The 19,097-nt window shown below is 42.6% G+C and overlaps 1 protein-coding gene across 1 annotated transcript; it reads right to left on the bottom strand.

The window, feature by feature from the left end:
* Window positions 1-11,004: 11,004 nt before the first annotated feature.
* TMEM169 (transmembrane protein 169) lies at window positions 11,005-16,084 on the bottom strand. The gene is made up of 2 exons (XM_006891916.1): window positions 15,811-16,084; window positions 11,005-11,627 (listed from the first exon to the last, which is right to left on the bottom strand). The coding sequence occupies exons 1-2, from the start codon at window positions 16,079-16,081 to the stop codon at window positions 11,005-11,007; spliced, it is 894 nt and encodes a 297-aa protein (XP_006891978.1). The 5' UTR covers window positions 16,082-16,084.
* Between the last annotated feature and the right edge of the window lie 3,013 nt (window positions 16,085-19,097).

The raw sequence follows: 19,097 nt of genomic DNA on the forward strand, positions 1-19,097 counted from the left end.
GCTGCAGGCCTTCAGGTCCCTCGGCCCCTCTTCCGGCAGGGAACCTGCACCGCCTCAACTCGGTTCCGGCGGACTCGGAACCTGAACGCAGAGGAAGCCTCCGATTGCCGGCCGGGCCGGGAAGAGGTGCGGGACGCCGGGCGCCGGATGTCTGAGCATGCGCCGTTTCTCCAGCTCGGCTGCTCTCTTCGTTTTGCTGGGCGTGTAACCCTGAACGTCACGTCTGCAGGTAGATCCAGTATGAATCCAGGAAGTAAACCAGTATTCTCTGTCTCAGTTGGGGGAAAAAGAAAGACTTCACAAACGTGGTAACCTTAGAACCAAGCCTGTAAGAAAGAGTAAGAGTTTTCTAGGCAAAGATGTAAAGAGCATTCTTTGCTGAGAAAATGAAATAGAGAAGCCTGGAGGCATGAAACAACATCCGCTTAAGGATCTATCAGTACCGTAGTTTAGAGTCTTTATCTTGCAAGAGGGTAACTCATTGTGGCCCAGTCCGAACCAACTCATAGCTGCCCCTTCTTTCTGAGGTTGTAAATCATTCGCTTTGGAGGAAATTGCCACCTTCTTTGGCTGATAGCTGATTTGAGTTCACAGCACAATTACAGACTTACCGACTTGTGGGCCGCCAGAGGCAGTGGGAGTGAGTTGAGTTTAGAAGACCAGCCAAAAAAGATAGAGTCGAAATGGCAGCTGTCAGTCACGGTTTCCTGACATATTTACATCCAGTATCAGGGTTTAACATCAGACTTTATGTAACTATAGCAATCTGAAAGTAAACTCTTTGATAAAGATATTATCAATAAAGTTATAGGAAACGAACACCTTGTAAGATCTTTTGCAGAAGGACTCTTATGCAACCAAGGGATGCTGTTGTTCTGTGCCCTGTGTCCACTATGACTCATAGCGACCCTATGAACAATAGCTCTATACCCTGCCCTATCTTGAGTCAATCTCATTGTCTCTGACACACCTGTCCCCATTGCCAAGGTCACTATGTTAATCGATCTCATCAGAGGTCTTTCTTATGCTGTCCATCTTTCCAAGCATAATGATGCCTTTCTCCGAGGACTGGTCCCTCCTTGCAACATGCCCAAAGTTTGTGAAATGGAGCTTCAAAATCTTCGTCTCCATTTGTTCTCTTAGTAGTTCATGGTATGTTGAATACTCTTCTCCAGCACCACAACTCAAAGGCATTGATTCTTCTATCATCCTTGGTCACTGTCCAGCTCTCTGATGCATAGCAAACAATTGCAAAGACCAAGGCCTGGTTCAGGTACACTTTAGACACATTGTTGCTCTTCAGTACTCAGGATAGGTCCCTGACAGCTGTGACTTTCCTAATGCAATTAGTCTTTTGATTTCCTGGCTGCTGACACCAAGAACATTTATTGTGGGCCAAGCAAGATGAAGCTGTTAACAATCTCAACCTTTTCTCCATCTATCATGATGCTGACAACTGACCCTGTGGTGAGAATCTTTGTCTTCTTAATGTTGAGCTTCAATCCATATTAAAGGCTGCAGTCCTTGACCTTCTGCAGTAAACACTTCAGGCCCTCAGTTTCAGCAAGCAGGGTTGTGTCATCTTCATAATGCAGATTGTTGATGACTCTTCCTCCAATCCTGATGCCACATTCCTCCTCATAAAGTGTAGTGATATGTTCTGCATATAGATTGAAAACGTGTGGAGATAGGATGCTTCCCTGGTGTACACCTCTCCTGATTTTGAACTGTGAAGTGTTTCCCTGCTCTGTTCTGATGACTACTTCCTGGCCCAAATACAGGTTTCACATAAGTTTAATCAAGTGTTCTGGGATTCCCATTCTTCTGAAGGTTACACACAGTCAAATGCCTTCACACAGTCAATGAAACACAGACATTCCTCTGGTACTCTCTGCTTTCAGCTAGGATCCATCTAACATTGGCTATAATGTCCCTAGTGGCAAGGCCTCTTCTAAACCCAGCTTCCACATCAGGAGGTTCTCTGTTGATGTACTTGGCCAGTCATTTTTGGATAATCTTCAGGCTTTTGCTTGCATGTGGTATTAATGGGTAACTGGAATGCAAAAGTTGGGAACAGGCAAGAAAGATCAGTAGTCGGGAAACATGGACTTTGTGACAGAAATGAGGCTGGAAACAATGAATTCTAGAATTCTGTAAAATCAATGATTTAGTCATTGCAAATACATTTTATAAAAAACAGTGACTATACACACAGACCTTACCTGATGGGTGGCCACTTAGGAGTCAGATTGATAATATTTGTGGGGAAAATCATTGGTGAAGCTCAATATTAGCTGTGAAACTAGGCCAGGTGCTGTTTGTGGAAAAGACCATCAACTGCTCACGTCCAAATTCAAATTGAAGCTAAAGAAAATCAGATCAAATTCACGAAAACCAGAGTGTGACCTTGAGTCTATCCATCCTCAATTTAAAGACCTTCTCAGGAACAGATTTGAGGCCTTGCATACTGATGGATGAATGAGTGAAGACAGATGAACTGTGGGAAGATATCAAGAATATCATCAATGAAGAATGTAAAATATCATTTCAAAGAGGGAGGAAGAAGACCAAGATGGATGTCAGAAGAGACTCTGAATATTGAACTAGAGCACAAAGAAGCCAAAGCAAAGGGAAGAAATAAAAAAAGTTAAGGAGCTGAAAAGATTTCAAAGGGTAGTATGAGAAGACAAAGCAAAGTATTAAAATGTACAAAGAGCTGGAGTTAGAAAACCAAAAGAGATAAACTCACTTAGCTTTCTTAAGCTGAAGGAACTAAAGAACAAATTCAAGCCTCAAGTTGCAATACCTAAGGATACTGTGGGTAGAATTTTGAATGACTCAAGAAGCATCAAAAGAAGATGGAAGGAGTACACAGAGTCACTATACCAAAAAGAATTTGCTGACACGGAAGACTTTCATGAAACAACATATGATCAAGAGTCCGTGGTGATGAAGGAGGAATTTCAAGCTGCTCTAAAGGAACTGGCAAAAACAAGGCCCCAGGAATCGACGACATATCACTTGACATATTTTAATAAACAGACGCTGCCCTGGACATGCTCACTAGGCTGCCAAAAAAATCTGGAGGACAGCCATCTGGCTAACTGGGAAAAAAAAACCCCATATTTATTCCCATTCCAAAGAAAAGATGACCCAACAGAATGTGAAAATTATCAAACACATAACCAAGGGATGTTGTAATTGTTAGATGCCATCAAGTCTCCTGCAACTCATAGCGACCCTATGTACAACAACCCTAAACCCTGCTCTATCCTGTGCCAATCTTATTGTCTCTGACACACCTACCCTCATTACCCCAGTCACTGAATCAATCCACCTCATCGAGGGTCTTCCTCTCCTGTACTGTCCCTCCCCTCCACCCTTCCAAGCATGACGTCCCTCTCCAAGGACTGGTTCCTCCTTGCAACATGTCCAAAGTATGTCAGACAAATCCTTGCCTCCGAGAAGCAGCCTGGTTTAACCCTCTCTAGGTCAAACCTGATCATTCTCTTAGCAGATACTAACTAAAAATATAAGAGTAGCATTTTTATAGTAGCTGAGGGGGAAAGGGACTTTCTCTTAGTCAGCATAGTTATCAGATGTAAGCCCTTTGCTGTCTTTTTACCTCTGCTCCTAGAATCTGTGGTTGGGAGTTCCACCCTTTAAGTTATAACATATAAATAAGACTTACTGTCTATGGAATATAAGACAAGACCAAGTAGTCGAGGACCTGGCCACTGACCAGAACTCTTCAGAACAAAGGAAGATCCTGTAAACAAATCTCCTACTCCACTGTCCCAGCCCATCCACTAATAAACCCTCCATGTCTCCAAGACAAGGAGACAGATCTGGGAAGCTTGTACTCCATGTCTGTTCCCACTCCATGGCAACAATAACAACTACCTCTCCTGTCTCCAAATTGGTTTTCCTGTAGAACCATGGCTTCCTCAATTATGTCTATTATCATGATTTATAGAAAATACTGTATATACTTTGGCCATATGCTACTGCAGTTTGTATAGACCTCAGTCAAAAGGGTTATCTTCTTTAAGGTAATAGGTCAGCATTAAAAGGTCCCAAATTGCAGCCTTTTTCAATTAAAAAATAAAAATGTTGCTCTTAAAATCCATATGGATTCCAAACACATATTGTAACCGAAAAGCTGTGGTTCTACAGAAAAAAACCTGTCATGACACTGTCCTAGGATCATCCTGCAGTAGACTGAATGGAAGGTACCTTTAAGCAATTATTTAGTCTCCTCTATATGGCATTTATTCATGGTCAAAGTGTCACCTCCAAATATCCTACTCTTTACTCACTCATTGACTCGCTACAAATTAGGAATTTTGTTGTGGTGGGTCATGAGCTGCTCTCTAGCTGTACCAAAACGTACCCTTCTTTATGGTCCGGCAGTGGGGCTGTTGTCACTGGTTGAACATTTTCAGATACAGACTGTGTCTATCCTTCGCTAAGCCTCTTTTGTTTTTACCAACGAAACAGCCCCATTTGTAGCCCAAGCCCTCTGGAGAGAGTAGGCGCAAGCTGAATGGTGCACAAAAGATGGCCGTTTTCTTTACTACATGGCCTATTGGTTTGCGAGTGACTGCACAAAGAGTCCGGCAAGCTCTCGAGAGCCCACAAGCCTTATACTAAATCGGACAAATCAGGACCAATCAGATTTTGCTCCCCAACGCTTGACACCCACCTGTGTCAGAGTAGACCTTGATCCTCGGGGTTTTCAAGGACTCTATTCCATCCCTCTGAACCATTCTGGGTGGACTCAAATTTCCCACATTTAGGTGAGCAGCCAAGCACATTTAGCCAAACAATTGCCAGCTCATGTTAGATAACTGGGGAGTGAGCAGAGGGCGAGTACAATAAGTAGATGGACTATGGCTAGAAGGTGGGATTTAGAGGAGAAAGACTTGTAATGAAGCCACTGTGATGTATGAGGGAAATGCTTTGATGGTTTCCATTAAAACATGTCTTCCTCCAATGCTAATGCTGAATTCTTCAACACATAGTCCAGCTTTTCAAATTATGTGTTCAGCATGTACATTGAATTAGTGAAATGATGCAACCCCAGCACACACTTTTTCTAATTTTAATCCACTGAGCATCCCCAGGTACTGTTCAAATGACTGATTCCTGGTCTATGTTCAGGTTTTTCATGAGCACATTCTGTAATTTACGTTCTTTGCCGTGTTATCCATCTTTTGCCATGTATACACAAGGAAACACTTGTCAACATCTTTCTGGTATTCTCTGGTCTGCCAAGAGGCATCTGATATTAGCAACGATATCCCTTATTCCATGCCACCTTCTGCACTTGATCTTAGCAAAAAGATCAAGAAGTGATTCCCTGTCCTCTTCTGACACCAGCTTGAGGTTCTGAAAGTTCTTACCTACTTACTGCTCTAGCCCTTTTAAATCTGAGCCAACTCAACAGTACCTAAAAATGAGATGAATCATACCTACAAGATTTCATAGCCTCTGTAATCCCTTCCCCTACGAGCTGGCCAGAAAAGTACACGCAGTTCTGGGCCAAAGTGTCCAGAATGCCTGGCAAAGTTAGCTTTTGCACTCTGGACGGAGTCCATCACCATGTGTGACTGAACCATGACTTCACCACTGGAGGAAAGGTACATGGAGAGATTACACAGAAGATCACTGAGCAGAAGGGCTGTCTGGACGGTAGACAGCACCGACAAGGCTGCCTTGCAGCCGTCTTGGGAGATGTCTTCCAGCCGGTGGGAGCTGCCTCCCTAATATGCACAATAAGCAGAGATTATTTCTTTCTCTAAAATATTTTTAGAACAGCTTCCCCAAGCTCTACCCAAACTGCGGAATTGTGTAAATAAATGAAAGGGTTGTTGTGTTAAGTCACTAAGTTTGGGGATGGTTTGTTATACAGCAGTAACTGGAACAAGGGTGCTTTTTAAAAAATGTTACCATTATGTTCATTATTCATCACCCTCGGAGAAGTGGAACTAAAGCTAAGCACTTTATTTTGAAATGACAATCAGAGTTGCTGGAATGTGTTTGTGTTCAATGTCACCTGAGAGGGAACTACATGAGTAATGACCTCAGCAGTGTTATGCAAACAAAATAAACACATGCAGACTATATGTTCTGACAGCAAGTTTAACAGTGGTTATATATGCAGTTGGATCTTAACACAGTACAAAAATTAAATCAAGGTTCATATCCTGAAGGAAAGGAAGCTCTGGTGTCCTCGTTGGTAGGAAGCTGTGCTGCCAGCCCGCAGGCAGGTTGAAACCCACCAGCTGCTCCTTGGGAGAAAGATGGCCTGCTGTGGGATTTCCAGACTTGGAAAACCACCTAGAGAGTTGCTGTATGATCCTACCACACAGCATTGAGGTTTGGGTATGGTGGGTGGTGGGTTTTTTCTCTTTCCTTTTTTTTTAATTAATTTTAATGAAAATGTACAGAGACTTTGGATTTCCATTCATTCTTTGTTGCACTTTTCTCACTGCCCCCTCCCCAGTACACTCTTCTCCTTGAAAAGTAAAAGTTCCCCCATTGTTTTACAATCCCTTCCCCCCAGGTCCACACCACTATGCAGCTTTCGTTCTGAACTCCTGTCATGACAATAATACCTAATCACATATCCCTTTTAAACCGTTTTCTCCCTCATCTATTTCAATACAGTATACATTATTTATCCCATCTTTCTCAGTTTTCCCCCAGGGTATGGTTTTTTTAAAAGTCATCCCGAGTGGTTCAAATCCCCACCAGATGCTTTGCCGAAGAAGGAGGAACAATCGCCTCCTGTACCAGTCAGATCCAATTTGACGGTACACACATTAAATGAATGAATGAATGAATGTCATCCCAAAAAGATGTATGTAATGTTAACATCATATCCCAACATTTCCATCAAATATTATTTTTAAAATCCATGTAAAACCTTTGCATCCATACAAGAATAATTAAGTTAATTGAAGAAGAGAAAATGTTTCACTTTGTCCACTGAGATTGTTTTAGTCCTGCAAAGACTAAGCCCCCAGAGGGCTCTCAGAAAAATGGCAGATACACACCTTCAAAACATCTGAAATGGGTTCTTTTTAAGATTGAGGATTTTGTATTCACAAAATGTCCTGGAGAACAGGGGTTTCTTTCCTTTGGGCATGGACTGAAAGGAAGAATGCGATCTAATGCACATAGATAGGTTCTCAGAAGCATCAGGTCCCTCACACCAGGACAGACATGTTGTTTGTCCAACTTAGAATACTGTGTTTGCTAGGCAACTAGAAAATCTGGTCCTTCTTGCTATTCACCATGAAAACAATGCAAATAAAAGCAAAAAGAACTCCTCAAGCACAGTGTTTAATTCCGTTTCTTATCTAGGGTTCATCAGGTGTTTGCTAAAAGCAAATATTTTATTGTCTCCACTAACACACTTGGCACCAACAGTCAGGAAATCAAAAGACAAGTTGCACTGAGAAAATCTGCTATCAGGGCCCTCTCCAGAGAACTGAGAAGCAACGAAGTCAGTCTAAAGACTAAGATGCACCTGATCCAGCCCATGGTATTTGCAATTACTTGCTATGCATCAGAGAGCTGGACAATGACTAAGGATGACAGAAGAAGAACTGATGCCTTTGAGTTGTGGTGCTGGATAAGAGTCTTAAACATACCATGGACCTCCAGGAAAACAGATAGGTCTGTCTTGGAGAGGGTGAAACAAAGTTTCTCCTTAGTGGCTAGGATTTTGAAGCTCCATCTCACATACTTTAGGCACATGGCCAGGAGGGCTAGGTCCTTGGAACAACATGCTTGGAAGGGTGGAGGGACAGCACAAGAGAGGATGACCTCAGATGAGATAGATTGATACAATAACTAGGGTGATGGGGGTAGGTGTGTTGGGGTCAGTGAGATTGGCTCAGGACAGGGTCGTTTCAGAGCTGCTGTACACAGGGTTGCTATGGGCCACAGGCAACTCGATGGCACATAACAACAATAACCATTCTGTTGGGTTCAACATTCCTTCTTCTAAGTTTTATTCATATCTCTACCAGAGTTCTTTAGAAATTCTTTTAATTAAGAAACCTATGCCTTCCACTAGATGGTGAGACAAACTTTAGTCTCACCCTCCAAACCACCAGGTTGCATTCTATCTTGGCCTCACCTCACAACTGTCTGAATCGTGATGATTTTTTATCTTGATCATTTATTTCTCCAGGCCCAGAACAATGTGAAAATGTGGTTACAGCTTTCAAACAGGTAGTTGCTTTGCTTAGGTGCCATTGAATCAAGTACTAATCATTGTGACCCTAAGAACAACTGACTTGAACCCTGTCCTGTCCTGTGCCATCCTCACAATCTCTGACACACTAGAGCCCATTCCTGCAGTCACTGTGTCAATGCACCTGGTTGAGGGTCTTCCTCTCTTTCACCATTCCTTCACTTCCCAAGCATGATGTCCCTCTCTAAGGAATAGCCTCTCCTAAGAAACATGCCCAAAGTATGTGAGATGAATCTTTATCATCATTTGTGCCTTCAATATCTAATATGGCCTTAAGTAAATATGTTATTAGTGAAAACAGACCACCAAACTGACATCCCAGTAAATCATGAAAGTACCTAGCCACTAGAGTGGTTCTCATATTGTTGTTGTTGTTGTTAAGTGCCGTAGAGGACCAGGCAACTCCTAGCGACCCTATGAACGAAAGTCCTCAACACTTGCATGCGTGACTTTCATCCTTTCTCCAGGTTCATAGAGTTTCTGCAGGCAAGCTATTTATGGAAGTGGATGCCACTCCTGCTTCCAAGCTTGTTTTAACTGAGGAGCGCCACCAAACGCTGTCCGCCATGGGTAACCATTATTGCATTTGACTCATCAGTGTCACAGTGTTCAGCTTCACAGCGACCACAAGTTACCTCTGTCCAGCAAGTGGATATGCTAGGGATATACGACCTAGAAGACTATTTGAACAAAAGCAATGAAAAACAAGCCGTAGGGCCGCGGATTAGAGTCACCCACCTTTGGCTTGGTAGCATCGCTTTCGGTCCACTAGGCCAACTGGTCTCTGTGTTGTTAAGTGCCGTCGAGTCGTAGACGACTCATATTACTCTCATTATATACCCAGAATAGTCACCACATCCTTTCCCTGCAAACTATTGCTTTCAAAGCAATTTTGGAGGGGCTCAGAGAAAAAGTATGCAAAAGTAATTTTTTAATCAGATCATATTTTTATTTATTTTCCCTCACTACAATTGTTCATATATCTAGGAAAGCACCAGAGAGCACCAAAATTGTCTTCAAGAATCCTGGAGATTTTTTTTCTTTTTGGCAACTATTAATAATTATTTTTTTAAAGTTACACAGAAGGTGGAGTCCAGTACCACCTATTAGCGGTGGCACAAGGATCATGGCTGATTCCTCTAGTTTGATTCACAGCAGTTCTTTCAGCAGCTTATTCCAAAAGAATGAACAAGCAATGAGCACCTGTCATATTACAGCCCTCGAGGAGAAAGGAAGACATCAGCCTTGTAGCACGTGAAAACCATGTTTATGGTCAAGCTCTAGAAAGATCTAAATGTATGAGGTTTTGAGTAAGGTTGCACCATAAAAAAAGAAGACTGAATCAGACTTCTTTGTGTTTAAATCCTCTGGGTAGGAGGTTAAGGGGTGGTATTAGACGAAAGCATTCCTGCCCTCCTTGCCATTGTTTAATCTGTAACTTAAATATACCATCTCTACTATCAGGGGAAAAGTTAGGCTATAATCACATACTACTATAGAGTTTCTTCTTGTCCATTATTCCTTTCAAAAACACAACAAACTAAAATCCTGAAAATCACATACCCTACTGTAAAGTACACCAGTTTCTTCTTAGCTAATATCTATAGATAAGATCTCTGTGTAAGATTCTAGCTAGAATAAATAAACAAAATTATACTAACTGTTTGGAATTCTAAATGTATTTAAATAATCATAGTGAAGGAGAGATACTCGTCTACAAAAATAACCATTCTTCCTTTTTTTCTCAAATTAGTCCCCAAGAATTTAGCTAGAATCTAACTGCTCAGCCAAAGGGTTGCATGTTTCAAGCCTCTTTTTTCATGTCAAACCATGTGACAAAGGTCTGGCCAATGAAATATAAGAAGCAATGCTGAGTGGGACTTCTGGAAGGTCTCCTTAAAAGAGAAGGGTGGGTTCTTCATTCCCCTTCCTCTATTACAAAGCATAAATGTGATGGGCAAAGTTGCTGTCAACATCTACACCATTAAGGAAAAGCACAATGAGGGTCATATTCTAACAGGGGTAGAAAGGATCCTGGGCCTCTTGACTTTCTTCACAGGGTCCTGGATGAGCTGTCTCTAGACTTCTTCTGTGTGAGAGGAATAAGTTTATACTTTGTATAAACAAGATCCCAAGGTCTTAATAATAGGACCCTAATAAACTCCAACGTTCAGGCTTCACATTCTGCTTCACTGTGGCTGCCTTGCTTCTTAAAGGTTTCATTTGATCTCTGGTGATTATCTTATCAGTGGCCTTGGTCTTCCTAGGCATCCTTCTTCTCACTGTTACACCGGCCATATCTTCTTCTGGGTTCCAGAAACGGCTCCAACCTCTTGAACTGGCCCTGCTGAGCTCTGTGGCTCAGATAATAGTCACTTTAGGGCAGGGGAGAAGGAAAGCATTTGTCCACTGTTGTGATGTGCCAGCGAGCCAGAACTGACCCTCCAGTGGGCTTTCAGAGGTTTAAATCACACAAGAGAGATTGTTTGGCTTTCTCCCTCTGAGCAGCTGATGGATTTGAACTGTGTACTTTTTGGTTTGGCACATGTTACTTTTATATTCTCTGCCTTCCTGGAATTATCAAGATGGTAGGACAAACCAATGTTCTGTATGACTTTCCAGAAGAGCTGTGGGGCGAGAGGGGAAGGGTGGGGAAATGCATGAAAGAAATCTATGGAGTTGAAAGAGAATATATAGACAACAAGGGCCAGAGAAGGAAGTAAATTGTTGGAAGTTTAAACAGTGGAGGTTTCTACCTCCTGTGTAGGGTCCTTGTTGGAGAGATTGCCAGAAATGTTGTCAGATTCCAGCAGTTCCACAATGCTGTATGGAGAGCAATCCTCCAGGCCCAGCTTGCTGCAGAGCCAACCACAGAAGCCTTTTTCCATGTCCCGAGCAGCTTGCCACCAGGCTCCCCAGGACCAGGAGAGCTGCACCACAGCAGCATAGAGGCCCAGGGACGAGGCCATGGCCATGATGAGCACAGGGTAGAAGAGAACAAGGCAGGGGCAATACGAAATCTTGTGCCAGAAGGTCCTCTCCTCATTGTACACAAGGAAGATGTTATACCAGGTGATGGTGCCATAGTAGAAAGAAACAACGAAAGACAGGATAAAAACCACAGGGAGGCAGACCAGCGTCCAGAGGACCACATGGGGCCCACGATCTGCTCCCAACTGGCACACTTTTCTTCCTTCAGATGTTGTCTCCCTTGACAATTCTTGTGGCTTGGTCAACTCCTGAAGCTCCTTCTCTGTCAACGTGACATGGATGTCCACCATCTGACCCTTTTTCTTACCTCGGGTGATGGTCCCAGTTAATGTGACATAGCGGCTGTCCAAAGGCATGTTCCACATACCTACAGGCAGAAAAGAAGTGGAAGTCCAGATCAGAAAAGAGAACATTTCAAATGTGTTTCCCCCTGAGTGTGGGGCTGAATATGAGAATGTCCATTTTCACTACATCTGGCCCACTGCTAAACAGAAGTCAGTGATGAAATGATTGACTGAATGGCCTCCTTTGGGAAGGAGATATAAGACTACTGGTATTATATCTCCCACACTAAATTCTCACCCTACATACTTAGCTTCTCAAAAATTGTGAAACAAGTTAAATTTGTTTTTCAAATCGTCTCTCAATGAGGCTATAAACCTTTAGAAGGAGACAACCCACCTTTCTCCCACCAACTTTCAGTTTGCAGCCAAACATGTTACATACTATGTTGCCAGGATTCTTTCATTTTACTATGGTTAGGACTTTATGTTGATCTGATGTTCTGGTTTATAAGCACAGTGAAAATATTGTTCATGAATACCATCTATTATATGTGAAGATGTTAATGTATGAGTATTGTACCCTACATACACTACATGAATATACACATTTCTATATAATCATGTACATGTGCACATATATGTACATGCATACACAACATGCACACACACACCATGACACGAGGGAAAGAGTTTAACTGGGAGCCCCCGATGGGCAGTCTAGCCCTCATTTCTTCTCATGTCTACCTCTATGGTCCCCTGAGAAGAGACCCCCTCCACAAACCTGTGGACATTATAGCTGATATAACCAAACATGCAGCCTTTTGCCACGCTGGAAGTGATGCTAGAGATTGAGGGAGGAATTTCTGTGATATCTCTAGTGCTGTCTATTCTAAATCCAGCTTGAACTTTCAGAAGTTCCCTGGTGTTGTCTATTCTAAATAAGTTTGAACCTACAGAAGTTTGAACTTACAGAAGTTCTCTGTCAATATACTATTCTAGCCACATTTTATAATCTTCACCAATATTTTTCTTGCATGTGATAGTAATGATTTTGTTAGGCAATTTCCACATTCTCTTGGATCACCTTTCTTGGGAATGGGAAGAAATATTGATCTCTTCTAGTCAGTTGGCCAAGCAGCTGTCCTCCAAATTTCCTGGCATAGACTGGTGAGCACATCTAAGGCCGCATCTATTATGTGAAATACGTCAACTGGTATCCCATTATATCTGAGGGTCTTCTTTTTCGCCTGTGTCTTCAGTACAGCTTGAATGTTTTCTGTCATTACCACTGGCTTTTTTCATATGGTATGTCATGATATTTTTCAGTGTCAGTCAATTCTTCGTGAGAGTGATTCCATGTAGGAAAAGATCCATATTTAGTCCCACTACCAAAAAAGTGATCCAACAGAATGTGGACATTACATAACAAAATCACATACAAGCAAAACCTTGCTGAAGATTATAAAAAAATGATGAGAACAGTATATTAACAGAGAACTGTAAAAAATAAAAGCTTTATTCACAGTAAATACCTTTTAATTTTAAAAAGCCCAAAGCATAAAAGGCATCTTTATACATGGACCTCACCTGATAGACTGTACAGGAATCAGATTGATTAGATCTGTGGAAAAAATTGTTGGAAAAGCTCAATATCAGCAGACAAAACCAGGCCAGGTACTTATTGTAGAATAATGTATAAGTTCAAACTGAAGCGGAATTAAAATAAATTCACAAGAACCCAAATACAATGTTGAATCCATTCTACCTGAATTTGAAATTCATCTCCAGAATAGGTTTAAAGCATTGAACACTATAATGTTCATAGACCAGATAAGTTATGGGATGAAATAAAAGATATCATCTGTGAAGAGAGCAAAGGTCATTACAAAAGCAGAAGAAGAAAAGTAGACCAAAACTATTGTCAGAAGAGACTGAAAATTTCACTAGAGTATCAAAAGTCAAAACAAAGGGAGGAGATGCTGAAAGAAATGAACAGAAGATGTCAAAAGGCAGCTCGAGAAGACTAAACAAATTATTATAATGGAGTGTGCAAAAACCCGGAACTGGAGAATAAAAAGGGAAAAACTCACTCAGCATTTCTAAAGTTGGAGGAACTTAAAAATAAATTCAAGCCTCGAGTTGTAATACTGAGAGATGCTATGGGCAAAATCTTGAATGATCCAGGAAGCATCAAGAGAAGATGGAGGGAATACACAGAACCTTGGAATATTATTAGTCTTTGGTTTTCTTCACTCCTTTTTGCTCTGGAAGTGAAAAGACAAATAATTGGACCTAAGGTGGCCTCTCATAAGCCTTTATGGCCCCAGTCATCACTCACCAAAGTAGGAAGCACAGCATTGTCTTTTTGTGCAATATATGACATTTCCTGTGCTGTAATCTTTTGGGGAGCTGATTGCCAGGTCTTTTCTTCCTTGCAGCAGTTGGTGGTTCAAAAGACTGACCTTTCAGTTAGCTACCTACACAGAAACAGACCTATACAGAAATAATTCTGTTTCATAAGCAGGTCAATCTTATCCTCACCCCAAGGTCTTCAACTTTGCTGTTTCCTCTTCGGGGAACTTCTGCTGGCATCTCTTTATGGATAGTTCTCTCATTACTTCAGATCAGCTCAAATATCACTGCCTCATTAGAGGTCCTTCTGTGACCACCCAATCGCTCGCTCCTCTACCTCCCTCCATAATCACCATGGTTTTCTTTATAACATTCACCGCTATTTCAAATTATACTTTTTTGGTGACTTGTTGACTGTCCATTTACCCCTGACTTGAAAGTAAGCTGCATGGAACCAGGGATGCTGCTTCTTCTCTTCTTCATGGCGAGAGACCCACTTGTCTACACAAACAGACCTATCTCGCTTGTCTATTGCTGCACAGTCACCCCAAAGTACATCCCACTCATGCTTCACTGCTGTTAGTCACTGTCAACTTGATTATGACTCACAGTGACCCTAATAACAACACCTCTGAACTGTGTCCTATCCGATGCCATCCTCACATTCCCTGTCACACTTCAGTCCACCGTTGTAGTTACTGTGTCATCTCTCCCTCTCTTTCAATGCCCATCTACGTTCCGATATGCTCTTCCTCACACACATGGGCATTGACTTTGTGGAGTAGAAACTGAGAATTAAAATTTCTGAATTTTAACAAAAATTGGTAAATTTCTCTATCAAGTAGTTGAGATGCCTTCTTCTTCCACTTAAAGAGCATGAAAGCATATTTATTTCCTCACAATGATGTCATCATATTTAACTACAATGAAAATCTTAATGTCTTCTTGATACATTTGCATTCTCCTGATCACTACTGAAGCAGTAGTTATTGATTTTGTTTGTTTTTTCCTTATCTTTCATGTATTAAATAATTATAATAGTTTGCTTACATTACTTCTTTGTGTACTAATAATCCTCTTTTCTTATCTGAGGAGTTCCAACAGGGTAGAAATCTTTTCCAAATCACCTACCATAGAGCAGAATAGGTGTCTAGTAAGTGCTGCCAAACTGTTGAGTGAGGCCAATGCAATGCTGTCAGACTAAGTGTTTCCAAAGACGGAACAGATTGCTCACTTTCTCTTTTTCCACCAGTATCTTGTGTATAACCAGGTCATCTCACAAGACTTTCTGGATTAAGAGTTTCTTGGTCAAGAAACAAAAGCAGAGTCATCAAATTCCCTAATGGATTAGGGTGAAAACTGATAAAAGACATTGTGTACAACTCCAAGAGAAGACATTGGAGAAGCACCAGGCTGGGTCTAGAAGAAAGCACGGATAGTCTAAGTGACAGCACACATCTTTATGCTCTGTCAGATTCCCTCGCATTTCACCAAGCTAAGTTGAAAATGTCTCCACAATCTCAGCAACTGGACATACATGGAGAAATGTGGGTTTCTTCCTTTGTTTTTATGTTTCTACATTGATAAGCTGGTTCTGTAACACTTATGGGAGATCATTTATGGGAAAGAAAGATCTTTTATGGCTTGACTGTCTTCAGGGAAACTCTCATTCTCGTTCCTACCCATAAGTAGGAAGCTCTGGTACCTTAGTGGTAAGACATTGTGCTACCAACCCAGAGGCATGTGGTACAAACCTACCCGTCATTTTCACAGGAGAAAGATGAGCAATCCCCTCCCACGCGACTGATTTATTGACTCTGAAAACCCACTGGAGGGTCAGTTATGAGTCGGTTCTGACTCAACGGTATACAATAACAGCTATGACTATAAACCTGTAGCCACAGAGAGACTCACCATCATCCGCAGGGCAGTCTAGGAAATCGTCTCCCTCCTCTTCCTTAGGCCTCTCTCCGCCTTCTGATTCTTCTGGTTCCTCATCTGTTTTCTCATTGTCTGACCGGTAGATGATGATAGATTCTGGACGAGAGTCTTTCTTCTTCTTTTTCCGGCGACTTATTGTGGATTCCCCATCGAGAGCCAAGGCCACAGCCACGGCCTTCCTCAGAGAACCATAGTGGGGGGTAGGGGGCTGGCTCTCCCCTTCCACTGGTGCTGCCTCCTCCATCCCTGAGTTCAACCTGCTTAAGACAAATTTACAATCCACACATCACAGAGCTTCTTTGTAGACGAGGTTATTCCAAGAGGTCTCAAGGCTGAGCTCCACCTGAAAGAAGGGAAATCAAAGCCAGAAACAGGGAGAAAGCCAGTGAGACAGGAGACAGATTCAGTTTGGCAAGTACCTTCTCCACCCTTCACAACAATTTACTTGGAGAGTACGTTAGAAATCCTTTCACAAGAAGCACTTCATATTGTGAAAAGTAAAGAGAGAAGGCTTCTGGGTTCATGGAATTGAGATGGCCTCCCTAGGCATGCTGTTGATGTTAAGTGTTACTGAGTTGACTACAACTCACAGTGACCCTATGAACAAACAGATCTGAACTTTGCCCTACCCTGTGCCATCCTCACTGATACTTTCCAGCCCATTGTTACAGTCACGCTCAATCCAGCTCTGGTGGCCTAGTGGTAAAAATCTGTGCTGCAATCATGAAAGCATGTGGTTTGAATCCACCAGCAGCTCAGCTGAAGGAGGGTGGGCAGTCTCCTCCCATGCAATTAACTGCCTCTGAAAACCAGCCAGAGGGTCAGCTATGGGTTGGTTCCGACTCAATGGTACTCAACAACAACATCAAGCCATCTCACTGACGGTCTTCCTCTCTTTCTCTGACCCTCTCTTTTCCATTATGATATCTTTTCCCAAGGACCTAGATCATGGACCCTTACTAAGGCACTTTCTTTGAACCTTGAAAGAACTAAGTTTACTAGAGTCAATTTAAACAGCCTCGTAAATCAACTTGGCGGAAACCACTTGGCTTTAGGTATTGAGGGTTTGGTTTTGGGTTTTTGGGTTGTTTTTTTTTAAGAATTCCCTCTACCTCTACTGGCGCTGGCTGAAAATCGCCTGTGACTTCATCCATAGCCACTGGTGAGAGTCAGCGCCCAGAGCCATCAGGGGCTTTAAGCTCGTTGCCCACTGCTGTGGTGTGGACAGCTGAAACCCAGGCCCCGACAGGCACTTTGGGGGGGGGGGGAACCCAGACTCTACTTCATGCTCTGCTGGAGAAGGAGGGGCCTGTACCTGTCAGATCCAATTTGATGGCACACACACACACACACACACACACTTTTTCTTCTTTTTTAAAAAAAGACTACTTCAGCCGTCGCAGCCCTCTGCCCAGGACGAGCTGTTGCAGCCCTCTGCTCGGGGCGGGCTGCCCTCGGCCCCATGCCCGGGGTGAGCCGTCGCGGCCCCCTGCCCGGGGCGAGCCGTCGCGGCCCTCTGCCCGGGACAGGCTGCCCTAGGCCCCCGGCTCGGGGCGAGCCATCGTGGCCCTCTGCCCGGGGCGGGCTGCCCTCGGCCCCATGCCTGGGGCGAGCCGTCGTGGCCTTCTGCCCAGGGCGGGCTGCGCTTGGCCCCCAGCTCGGGGCGAACTGTCGCAGCCCTCAGGAGCAAGAAGGCAAGCAGCTGTAACCCAAGACCACCAGTAAGGTGATAAAGCGTCCTCCCTTCCCCCCTTTATATCTATGCCCCTGTTCAGCATGAAGAAGCCAGAGAGTCAGCATCCAATTCCCAAATCAAGAAGACAGTTGGTTTAATTACTATTGGAAAATGCTTGTCATTCCTCTGTAGCATCTGGTCCCCACTGGACCCTCATCATTTCCTTCACCTGCTCCCCCCACCGACCAAACTGTGCAGCTCTGCAACTGCATCCTGGCCCATCCTCACCCTTCTTCCCCCAACCCTCACCTCCTTGTACCCCCAATATGTTTTTCCCAATTAAAAAAATTAATAAAAAAAGGAAAAAGAATTCCCTCTAAAAGGACAAATACTGCATAATACAACTGTTATAAAACAGGACTGATATGGAAGTTGGGAGGAAACTAAGAAGAGAGAAATAATAAATATTACACTTAAACATAGGAAGGAAAGACTGTTTAAAAGGAATAGATGGATTAGGCACTATACCTAAGACCACACCCAGAATAAGCGGTATATTGCAAAGAGGCCTGGGGTGGGGAGGGTGCAGAGGGAGGTAATTGTGCAACAATGAATGATTATTTTTTTAAAAAAAAGTCAACTAAGGGAGAGGGAAGAGAGGGCAAGTGGGAAAGTGTGCAACAATTAATAAATGAAAATCTAACTTTTCTAAATTTTTGTTAAAATCAATTAAAATAAAAATTTATTTATTTTGTAAAAAGGGTCTCTGTACAAGTAGCTTCATGATGCAGCAACTCCAGAGTCTGATGACAGACTGTTTTGGAATGTATGGCATGTCTTTGGTGATTCTGATTCAGCCATAGGTGAACCCAGAAACTCCGTCCTGTGGTCCAATAAATTAACAATAAATTAGTAACTATGATAAACCGTTTCCATTGTCTTCGCTTTTTTAGAGCTTTTCTAAATGCTTTATGTGTTGATGCCTCTTCTTTCAAATCTTATCTTTAAAAGAACAAAACCAAACCCACGGCAGCTGAGTCTCAATTCCATCTCACAGAAACTCTGTGGCAGAGAAGAACTGCCCCATAGAATTTCCAAGGCTGTCATCTTTACGAAGAATCGATGCTCCTGAGTTGTGGTGCTGGAGAAGAGCAGTGAACATACCGTGGGCTGCCAAGAGAACAAGCAGGTCCATCCTGGAGAGGGTGAAACCAAGCCTCTAACTTGGTCTATCATCCATTGTTAACATTTTATTTTACCATTGTACATTTATCATGGTAGTTTTGTTGTTAATTGCCAACAAGCTGATTCTGACTTATGGAAACACTAAATAGACATTGAAGAATTACTCTGGAGGATTTTCAAGCCGTGACTTTTTGAAAGCAGGTCTGTCTTCGGAGGCATCTTTGGTTTGGTTTAAACTGTCAACACTGTCATGGTACTGACTGCGTAACTGTTTGCACTGCCCAATGACTCCATCGTGGTAATACATGGGTGCTTTACAATTAACTACAGGCTTTAAGAAGAATTGATACCTTTGAGTTGGTAAGGATAATGAATATACCAGGGACTGCCACAAGAACAA

The sequence above is a fragment of the Elephantulus edwardii genome, unplaced genomic scaffold (genome assembly GCF_000299155.1).
Source record: "Elephantulus edwardii isolate Elephantulus edwardi_28Jun2011 unplaced genomic scaffold, EleEdw1.0 scaffold00106, whole genome shotgun sequence".
NCBI classification, from domain to species: Eukaryota; Metazoa; Chordata; class Mammalia; order Macroscelidea; family Macroscelididae; genus Elephantulus; species Elephantulus edwardii.